Source organism: Hippocampus comes, unplaced genomic scaffold, assembly GCF_001891065.2.
Source record: "Hippocampus comes isolate QL1 unplaced genomic scaffold, H_comes_QL1_v1.1 scaffold333, whole genome shotgun sequence".
Taxonomy (NCBI): Eukaryota; Metazoa; Chordata; class Actinopteri; order Syngnathiformes; family Syngnathidae; genus Hippocampus; species Hippocampus comes.
Window position 1 is genome coordinate 242,933 of NW_017805386.1, and position 11,378 is coordinate 254,310.

At 49.5% G+C, this 11,378-nt stretch overlaps 1 protein-coding gene across 1 annotated transcript in view; it reads right to left on the minus strand.

Annotated features, from left to right (window-relative positions):
• fibcd1b (fibrinogen C domain containing 1b) overlaps positions 1-11,161 on the minus strand; it is a 44,178-nt gene extending 33,017 nt beyond the window's left edge. The window contains exon 1 of the mRNA XM_019873047.1: positions 10,698-11,161. Within this exon, the coding sequence (XP_019728606.1) occupies positions 10,698-10,745 (48 nt within the window). The 5' untranslated portion in view covers positions 10,746-11,161. The remainder of the gene's footprint in view (positions 1-10,697) is intronic.
• Positions 11,162-11,378: the final 217 nt, after the last annotated feature.

The following is an 11,378-nucleotide window of genomic DNA, read 5'->3' on the forward strand; positions in this document are numbered from 1 at the left end:
CTGGGCCTTTTTATCGGAGCCCGTGTCGACGGAGCCGCGGCGGTCGAGGAAGCCCCCGCGTTTGCTTTTTCCGTGGAAGCCATCCCCTGTTTTGTGTACCAAAGCCCCGGCTGGTGAGCAAAGTCGTAGGAAGCGATCCACGTCCGATTGAGAGACAAGTTTGACAAGTCTGGCAGAGGCGAAATTTGCGTGCTGGACACATTGACCAAAGTCAGTGTGGCGAAGACAAACTGGATGCGAGGGGGCTTCATATTGACCAAATATCTGGAGCGTAGGTTGGCCTTTGACGGACGACCCCGAAGTGAAACGGCAGACTTGCCGTCTCTTTTCGGGGGCGTGGCTTTTCTTCTACCCCTCCCCGTCCACCTCCGGCCCGGAAGCCGCCGTCGTCTCTCGGTCTGTCTGTCACTCGGGCGCGGCAACGCCGTGAGAGTCGCTCTTCATCTCCGGCGCGCTGGCGATCAATCAATAGCGGCCGACGGGCCGCGGGAGGTGTGCGGGCCTGATTGATTTCTTATGTTAACACATCACCGAAGGCTTGGCCCGCCACCGCCGGCTGTGCATGTCCCCGGAGAGAGGAAGGTTTTTATTTATTATTATTATTATTTTTTTTTCCCGAGCAAATACTGTCTCACAGAGAGGGCACCACAACGGAGCATTCATCAAGTCCAAGGATCAATTTGTCAGCCGTTACACGCCGACGACTCCCTCCGTCACCGGGCCGGGTGACGGGCTCTTGACATTCTCGGTGCGCGCATTGTCGTGGCTGACATTTGTGGCCAGCTGATTTTCGTCCTCCCCCTCACGTCTTCATGCATTAGGCACGGCACGGGCCGAAGGGAGGTTCGACTGGAGACGGCAGACAAATGGCCTGGGAGAGAGCGCGCGGATGTGTTTTGAGGAGGGGGGGCTTTTTAAAAGAGTACTCCCGACTCTGGACATAAATGATTGACAGCTGGGCGGGAAACATATTCCCGTCCGGAGTTTCGGGGGAAGGGAGGACGGCCGACGTGATTTTCGATGCAAACGTCCGGGCCGATCGTCTGCACGCTATTTCAGAGCGCTTGGAAACGATCGTAAGGGGCTACGTTTAAACGCTGACTTGAACGCACGTGCAACATTTATGCCGCCTCTATCAAGCCGCACGTGATGCGCCAAAACGCCCCCAAGCCCCACGCGGTCGGTCGCCACCCTCCCAAACACTTCATCAATGTCACTTTTGAAATGCGACATGAAGACGAAATTGGGGCGCTCTGGATCACCAGACGTCGCAACGTTTCAAAAGGAGTGACGTGAGTGAAGCGGCGCTCGCTTAGGCGTGTTTCCAAGCGCAGCCACAGTGAGGGAATTCGGAGCGCTCATGTCGAGGGTCTCTATCAATACGCCGCCCCCCGGAGGATTGGAGTGGTGTAGGAGGCAACGTCAGATGACGTCTCAATGGACGCACGTGCCAGGTTTCGCTTGGCGGCGTGCCTCAGAGATGCCGGTTTTCTCCGAGGACCCGGTCGCGCCGACCGACTTGCGCGGCATCAGCGGAAAGTAGTGACCTGCGCCCGGCTCGCATTTCCATATCCAATTTCAATGCTGCGGCAAAGGAGTGCAACGTCTCAGCAGAGGGAACAAGGGAAATAGTAAATATGTTGCTTGTTTTCAGCCGTAGCCGGGGGGCGGGAGCTTTTGCTCGTCGGGAATGATATGCTCGAGAAAAAAAAAAACAAAAAACGATTGCCAGCGCCGCTAATGAAAAACAAGCCCGGCGGTGCAAAACAGAAGCGCTTCTGCTCCCGCCGCAAATGATGGAGACATTTTTTTCTTCCGGCAAAAGTATCATGTGCTGCAAATTTGGACTGATGTCGCCGTCGTTTTTATACGAAATGAAAAAACAACAGCGGTTGGCCACATAGCGGGAACCTCTTCATTCAGACAACGATGAACTGCGGCGCTCCGACAACGAGTCGCTAATCGCTTGCAAGCAGGTCCAAGAATATTTCAGCAAACGATTTTGCTTTCATTGTACTTCCTGGACTGAAATCAAAGCGACTCCCAAAGACAGCATGAAAATGAATGTCACTCTCGTCAAGTCACTGCCAAAATCAAAATGATCTTTTTGCCTTAAGATGATAAACAACCAACATTTAAATTGGTCGACAACGCTGTCGCTAGCTAGCGGGTGACAAACGTCCATTGAAATCAATAGATTTGTTCAGACTCTATTTCCTGACCAATTTCTATTAGAAAAGGGACAGGAAGGGTTGTCAGAAACCACGAAATGACTCCAAAACAGCAAATGGGTTAATTGGCACCATTTTTAACGAGCGATTCTTCACAGGTATCGTCGTCACTTTACTTGTTGCTAGGCGGAAGGCGGCCCCTCGTGAAAAAACGTCAATCCCAAAGCGCCTTTGAAATAATGGCGCACACAACACCCTCGATTGATTTTTGGATGATGAGGAAACGTCGGATGGAGAGACACAAGCCCGTTTGTCTTTTCGATTTAATAAGACGGTGGCAATAAATACCTCGCCTTTGTCGTCTTTTCACGCACCATTTCATTTGTTACCTCTCTCTCTCTCTCTCTCTCTCTCTCTTTCCGAGGCGACTGCGCTTCACTCACCCGTTTCAGCCGCAGCTGACGTGAACGTGAGTGAAGGCGCAAATAGAATTTTTGCTCGTAGTCAGAGTCGGCGCCAAAATGTCTGCCTTCAAACAAAAGAACTGGCGACATCCTGTTGAATTACACGAAGGATCTTGGAGACTTTTTCATGCGTTGCCCTAAAATGGTTGCTTCACACCAAAACGCTTTGCCTTTCCCTATTTCAGGCGTGTGTGTTTGTGTGTGTGTGTGTGTGTGTGTTGGAGGGCGTACTTTTTCAGGCATCCTGTCATGACGAATCGGATTTTGTGTCCTTGAGTGAAACTGGCGGCAGGGCCTGATTTTTTTCTAACTTGTCCCGAAGGCGCTGCCGAACGAAGTGGAGGACGTTCACGTTTGGAACGCAGCTTACGTTTCCTCTTTGCTTTGGACGCCAATCACGTGCGCGGCTCCTCAAAGACTCATGACGAGCGAGTTCATCGAGATTGGCTATCTGTTAAGCCGTGATGGCGTTTGACTGTGGGAAATTGCTCCATTTGGAGCGGGCGCACAAGCAATCGTGCGGCGGCCGGAAAGAAAGCGAAAGAGCAAAAGGCGGCGGCTCATTCGGAGTCGCTCTGCCAGTCGGGCACCCGATGGGGGGGGAGAGAATCAGCCGCCGTTCGGCGCGCAGCGGGGGAGACGCCAAACTCCCAACATCAACAGATGCTCGGGCGTACCGCCCAAGTCGTCTTCTCCGTACCGCCGCCGCCTGATTTGGCCGCAATCGACCTGCAAAAAACGCAAATCCGTCTTCATGTTCCGCTCCGGATGCCGATCCGGCCGCATGACTGATGCTCCATTACACTGATCTTTCATGTTTCACTGGATTTGAAAGTCAAATTAATTCCCTTATTAGTTATCGTTGGGTTTCACCGTCCCCCCCCTCCCATTCCCAGAAACCCAAATTAACATGAACAATTCCAATTATGCAATGCGTGTGTGTGTGTGTTTCCTAAATCCAAAAATAAACCAGATAAAGCGGAAAAAAAAAAAGAAACCTGAGGCTAACGTTGCCATCCCAAAATGAACCGTCACAACATAGTCTGCTGCGATGAACGATGCATTGTATCTGTAAACTAAAGTGAGATGCTGTTAGCTCATTAGCCACAATGCTAATGGTCTGCTAGCAAAGTGCGGTTTTCTCATGATTGTACGAGTACATGTAGGGCTCGTGATTTGAAAGCACCGACGTTTTTAAACGTCAGGTGAAACGCTCAAAAGTCATCAAAAACCATCCAAGTGCTCATCCCTGAAAAAATCCACTCAGGTACAGTCACCAAATATTTGCACTTGGTTCCCTCCCACCACTGCGACGCAAATATCCGCCTCCGCTATCTGGATCCTTTCCTCCGTTCTCCACTCTACTGTCGCCTAAAATCTGCCGTCATCCAAAGAAAAGCTTTGACGGGACCGTTTGCCTCGTCCCGATGGTTTTGCGCTTTCCACGAGAAGCGGCTGAATATGACGCGAGCGGATTTTCCCATATCGACGGCGTGTGGAGAGGAGCCCAAACAAGGGGGAAAATGCCAGCGCGTCCCTCGACTCTCTCCAGCAACCAGATTCCACTTAAGTCGGCAAAGCAGTGCGAGAGCAGGTGCGCTCGCGTTGAAAATGTGGAGCCAATTTCATTGGGAAGTGGAATACCGAGCCTCAAAAATCAGGCAACGGGGAAATTGAAGCCGGAGACCACAAAAGGCAGAAGACGAGGGTCTGCTGAGCGGGGGAGGAAAGGGGGGGAAGGTGGGGGGGAAAGCAGTCAAAAGATCAAAGAATCATCTCCTCTCCTCAATTTGGAAGTTCGCTTCACTTTCAACCGATGTGAGAGACGTGGGTTGTGCGAAAGGCCTCCCCGCTAAGAGCCCTCATAACCATGTGCCCCTGGTCCAATCCTTTTATCGGATGCCGCTGCAGGACCTTCACCGGGAGGGACTCGATGATGCTTTTCCCCCTGCTCATCTTATTGTATTTTACGTTCCATTTTTTTGTGGCATCGTGCTGAGCTCGGGGTCGCTTGAGTCCCACTAATTTGAAAACGGACAATTTAACCATTGTGCTTCTGATTTGTTCAAGCATTATGCCATGCTTCTTTTTTTTTTCATGTTCGTAACACAAACACAAAGTATTTGTACTTAGTCCTTCTTGGCATTTCCCAGAGTTAATTGGAGTCATCTTTTTTATTTCTGCTCGCAAACGTGTGGCGTGTCGCGCTCCGCCCGTTCCCAAACACGACGACGCGAGGTTCATCATTCATTTCCGCATCGACACAACGCGACGTGCCACTCTGACGTGGAAGAAGCGTTCCCGGTCAAATAAAGCAAGAAATGTACACTCGGCGTCAATTTAACCATTCAAAAGCCTGCCATCCTCCTCCTTGTCCACGTCTCTTCATTTGCGTGACAAGTGAAAGAGGACGTTCACGTCTTCACAACGCCAACACCAGAAATAATTGATTGTGTCTTTGAAAAAAAAAAAGTACCCGATAATATTTTAGGAGTCATGACCTATTGAAACATTTTTGGCTGTTGTTTTCCTTTTTCTTTTTTTTGCCTCAATGAATGGACATTTTGCTGTGCCTTCCAGTGTGTGCCTCGGCCACCGGGGGGCAGTATGAGACACACACACTGATTGTTGGATTGACGTGGGGCTCGAAGAAGAGGCGGGGCTGCCGCTGACAGGTGACAGTTCACTTGACGTGGAAAAAAAGACATCGCAGGTTGCCTCTGGAGCAAGTCACTCACTTCGTCGCCAGCATAACCCCAAAGATAAGTTCCGCTTTTTATTTGTCTTGACCTTTTGGATTCAACCGTGCTCGCTTGCCTTGTTTGTCCGCTTTTGCTTTGTGTCCGCGGCGCTTTGGGTTTGCCGCGTCGCGATCGCAATGACGTGCACACTGTTCGCAAATGGCAAACGTTTAAACCACGCGGGCAAAAGTGACGCGGTGAAGGCAAGGCTCGCGATTGCAGCGGTGTCGATGCTCAGTTCTGTTTTGTTGGAATGTTTGTTGTCATTTCGTGCTTGTCCGGCTGCACCGGAAAGTTTGACAGATGATGACTTTGCAGTTACAACTCGAGTCGATCGTCGTTTGCTTGCGCGTTTGACCGCTGGGACTTGTAGTCCTTTTTGTGAGCTTCCGCTTGGATGGGTTCTCGTTCTGTTTTGACCGGCGGTGTCAAACTCATTTTTGTCGCGGGCCACACGAGAATCACGGTTTCCCTTGGAGGGCCGTGATGACTGAAACTGTCTAGAACGTTTGATTCAATTATTGATGAAGTAACTGGAATGAGGCGTTTGGTCACAAGAAAAATGCTAACAAGATGTTACTGGTTTATTGCATAGGAAAAATGTGAAATGTTGGTACAGATTTAGCAGGCATCATGGGAGTTGTCATCTTTGATTTGCCTTTGCGAGCCACTTCAAAGGATGTGGCGGCCCACACCTGGCCCCCCGGGCCGGGCCTTGAGTTGCATTTAACACATTACAGGTAATAATGATGACAGTGATAATACATCATGCTAAAATCAATCGGTTGTGATCAAATCATCATTGATATTGTAGTTGATCAAATTATTGTTAAGATGAAGGTATTATTAGTTCATAAATTCATGTCTATTTACATTGCGATGCATGAAGGTAGCGACATTATTTTGGTTGTATTCCTGCTTACTTTTAGCTTGTTACCTGCTGTGTGCTTCAATAAATGATCAAAGACGACATAGCGAGTCATCCTTCCATGCTGAGTGACGATCCCTGTTCAGAGGGCCATCAAAAAAAACGGAAATAACTGAACACTGAAAGAACCTAGGCCCGTGAGGAATGTTCTGTTGTCAAATATCAGTTGCGTCAAGGATTACGACACAATGCAGATGCTATTTGTTAGCCTGTCACTGACGCACACAATTTTATTTCATAATTTTATGTTCTTTTTAGGGCCTTGTGTGTCACTCCATTCACATGTCTTTTATGTCCTTGTATTTTTGTTGTTGTTGTTCGTGGCTTGGAGCATGACGCATTATTTGCGGGTCGGGCGGATTGATGTCGGCCTCGTTTATTTTTATTTTTTTCTCCCATATTTTGGCTGGTCCTGACAGTTCTTCTCGGGTGTGCAACCTTCTTGAAGCATCGGAACAATAATTTACGGCCATAATTAAAGCAGCGAAAGGAGCAGTAACCAAGCATGATTCGACCTTTGACCCAAATGCCACGCAGGATTCCAGTTAAGGGAAGCCATTTTAAACTAAAAAGAACAGTTCCGTTGTTGTTATTTAAAAGTGGTTCAGGTTGCACAACTGTCCGTGTTTTTGTTCTGTGTTGTGTTATTTTATTTGACGCAAACTGTTTTGTAACGTGCTTTGTTACAGCTGCAGCTGTTGTGAAAGCACAACATAAGTCAGGATTTATTGTGTTGTTAGAAGCGGCGGTTTCAAATCCAACAGGAGCTCATTCGCTGGCATCAAAACATTCGGGGAAGGGAGATTTTGGGTGTCAGTCTGAACCGTGTTCTCACTTTTTGTAAAATACATTTCCCCCAAAAATGGGACAGTAAAAATAGGTTGGCTTCCTGTCTAAAGAGGGCAAGTTGAGTTCCTGTAACTCAATCCTCGAATTCACAATTGTTTTCGCCCTGGTAATTGTGGCATCTTTTTGCACCACGAAGTTGATGAAACTTCTACTAACGGATCAATCGTGTTCTTTGGAGGCCTCAAGGTCCACACTCTTGAGGAACCCTGCCGTAGAATGAGGGTTTGTTTTTTTTTTTTGTTTTGTTTTTTTGTGTCTAATGTTCCGATCGACTCGGACGTACCCCTGAAACGCTTCGGTGTGGGCGTGCTATCGATTTCAAGGCGGGTTAGGACTTTTAGTGCTTTGGAGAAGTTTGGATTTGTTCCGAGTGCTATCGATTGCTTCCCAACGGACGGGCCATTCCTCCGAGGCGCTGTGTCACACGGTCTTCTCAGTCCTCCCAGCTGCTTTCCCTTTCCTCCAATTAGATTTTGATTTCATTTTTTAAAAAAAGTTTCGACAAAATCGTCGAGCGGAGCGCATGCAGGCCACCCTGACAACAGAGGAGAGAAATGGAGCCTGGCGGCGTCACAACCGCATTGGCCTTTACGAAGTCCGTATAGCTTCATGCTAACAAACAATGTCAAAGGCCTACGCCCAATGCATCAGCAAGTGTGGCGCGTGAATCGGTCGGTCCAGCAGACGGACAAAGTCAGTAATCGCAGGCACAACTAAAAATGACTAATACGAAGGTGGTGTTCTAGTCTTCTTGATTTGTCTCTTCATAACGGTATACTACTGCTCCCTGGTGGCCGACTCGCACAACGGAAGGAGTTGCAAGGAATCAATCAAATTGTTTCACACGTTCCATGATCATGTTATTGTGAGACATTTTATCATTTTAATATCATAGGGTCTTCCTTATTAAAAAAAACAAAACAAAAAACATCTCCCAAAAGCTCTCCTGCATTGTTATGGTGCAACGGTCTACTGCTTGTAGACCGTTCATCTTTTATTCTTTCAAGTTATTTCAAAAAGTTCATTTTTCAATTGATCGGACAGTTCATCAATGATCAGATTTTTTTTTCTGCCCAACGTTGGAATCGGAACTCCAAAAATCCATATCGGTCAATGAAACAAAGATGCTCGTGGGCAAACGCCGTATTTCATTCGCGAGGTTGTGCGCCATGTTTGTTCTTTGGCTATGAACTCCTCACGTGTGCGCAGTCGGCGCTTGGCAGCGCAAACGCGACGGTGTTTCGAAAGTTGCGACAGTGGTGACGGTCACGTTTGGTTCTTTGAGTCTCAATTAGCCACCTTTCTGGCCACCTTGCGCCAGCTACCTCCTTCCGCAGTCGGGAGATTTAAGACTGGGGCAGACTTTCAGGGCGCGCTTTCCTCTTAATTGGCCTCCATCTGCGGGAAAAAGGGCACCGGGGGTGACAGCGCACCTCCGGCAGCAAATCAAATATGCCGAGTTGGGAGGCGTTGAACCAAAGGAGAACAGCGCTGAGCCCCCTGCTGAAAGTCCCCCCCCCCCCCCCAACACACACAAAAAAAAGTTGCTCTGGCTGCCACGACACCGTTTATGCCAGAAGTGTGTGTGATGGGGAACGAGGAGAAAACCGAAAGCGGCTCGTCTGGCGGCATTCCCTAACGCCGTGTGATCGGAGGCGAGCGTTCGGGGATGCTGGGACGTGTTTTTGCCTTTAATCCTCGCAGTCGTGCCACTCGCCGTATTAGAGTCGCATTTAGTTATTCGCGCTTGCTCTTCATCTCGATGGCTAGCCACTTTGTTCCTTTTTTCTGTCCCAGAAGAAATAAATATTGCAAAAAATGTGTTACAGACGTGACAAAAAAAGTCATCCTTCTATATCTAGCGATCAAGCTAACTATCAAGCTAGCTTTTTTTTTTTTTTAATGGTGCAAAAAAAAGACAGACTGCCGTGACGATTAGCATATTTCGTAAAAATGGCGGCCAGGCTACTCCCCCCCACACACACACGCGAAAAAGAAGCAAAAATGTCGGCCTATACAGCTCTATTTTTTTCAGCACACTCTTGTTTTTACACAAAATGGCCAACATGCTCCATTTTGTCACCAAATGTAGAGATGCAACATTCTGCCATCCTTCTTTTCTCGAAACAAACAAATAAGTTGCCATAAATAAAAAATAAATGAACATTGCGCCACCATTTTCACAAATTTGGGACTGTATGTCACATGAGCAACATTCCAAGGAAATGCCCAACACAAAATGCGCATTCCAGAAAAATAGCTGAAAAGCTGCACTAAAACCTGATTCTTGGATATTACATGATGCGATGACGTACTGTTTTCCAAGGAAAAGAAATCGCATAGCTTCCCCCACCCCCCCTCACACCTTCTGAATTTCAAGGCATTTAGACGACACTGGAAAGGGTGGCGCGCTCATTTCCTGCATTCTTCATCGATCGGCGCCGCTGGAGAAGCATCACGTTTAGCCCGGACGACATACGTGACAAATGACCTCTTAATTGGGGAGTCCGTATGAATCGACAGCAGATCAGGAAGTCACCCATTCACTCACAGCGACTCTGCTTTTGACCAGGAGGTGGGCGGATCTCATCGCAAAACCCGTCATCAGCCCTTGCCAAAACGCTGCACGTGATCATTTGCTCTCAAAGTGCAAGTGGGAAATTGTTGGGGCTGGAAAAACGATATGAATTCTGACAGATGAGTCAAAAAAGGCCCTGCGTGAGGAATTGCATAAAATCACTGTAGTTACAAAATGCGGTGAAAATGCGCCCTCTAGAGGTGAAGATCGGCCCTGGCGTGACATCAGAGCCACGTGATTGGACAAGCCGGGTCAGTGCCCTGATCGGCGTGCAATTTTTCTGGATTCACAACGAACGCTGCCAGCACACGTTTCGCCGAGGGCATCGGCGGCTCGTGCGATATCGATTCGGGAGGAATGAATAATTCTGTTGATTCTCGGCGCTTGCGTGTCTGGAATTCTCAATTGGCGGCATCCCCGCCAATTGAGAAACCCGCTGCCGTGTGCGGATGACGATTCAGCCGCGATGCTTTCAGAATCGGCTCAAGTGCACGGCTGTGGTGAAATTCGAGCCCGGCACCCCCTCGTGACACGACTGTGACCTTGTGCAAACTTGCTCGGCCGAAAAATATCCAAATGCGGCGGGGTTGAATGTGAAGTGCTTCAAACCCCACCTAAAGTTGCGCGATTAGAAAATAAATAGAGAAATAAATAAATAAATAATAAACTCATCGATGACTTAGTCCCCCCCAATATTTAAAAACCTCCCTCATGCGTAAGTGTTTCAAGGAGCTTTGTGCCCCCCTCCCCTCCCTCGAGTCCCCGCAGGTCGCTTTGTGCAGCGGGGCTTGCGGCGAGATGTCGCCGATCCACCTCGACAGTAAACCGGGGAACGCGCGTGCCATCGCCCGGGGAAAGGGATGAATGAATGGATGGATGGATGGATGGAGGGCGGCCGTGAAACGTGTGGGCACTTCCCACCCGGAGCGCACGCACAGCAATTTCTCGGGATACAAGTCGACGCACCTGGTTCTTGTGACGAGTCCCGTCTTCGAGTTCTGAAGAGGTGTCCATGTTTCTTCCGCCCCCCCCCCGGCCGCTCAGCGTCCCGCGGAGAATCTGCGCATTACATCCACCGACGCGAACGCACGCGAGCCGCGCAAGTCCCGCAGCCTTTACTCCATTCGCGTGGAACTTGGTGCTCGGCTTCTGCCCAAAACGCGACGCCGCCGCTGCCGCTTCGGATTATTCCGCGAGGGGGGAATGGTCTGCGAAAACGAAAGAGGGGGAGAAAAAAAAATCGCACGCGATCCCCACACAGAAAAAGTCCTTTACTCCGTGTTGGGAAAAAAAACAACCAAAAGCGGGTGGGGGAAGAAGCAACGTTATGTTCCAGTGGCGAAGCTCCTTCCTCTGTGCAACATCCACGCAGGCTCTGGTTCCGAGCAGAAGGGAGCGAGTGAGCCGTGCCGCGCCGCGCTGCGCCGAGCCGAGCCGAGCCGCGCCGCGCTCTCCTCCGCTGCGCAACTGCGCTCCCTCCCGCCTGTCAATCAACGCCCCCCCCCCCCCCCCCCCCCCCCCCCCCCCCTCCCCCCGAGTATATTATGTGCACTCACAGCACAGCGAGACTAAGTAGGTGTGAATGAGTAAACGGCTCTCTCACCATGCCTGAGCATCGGGATGATGAGGAGCCGTCGTCATGTGTTA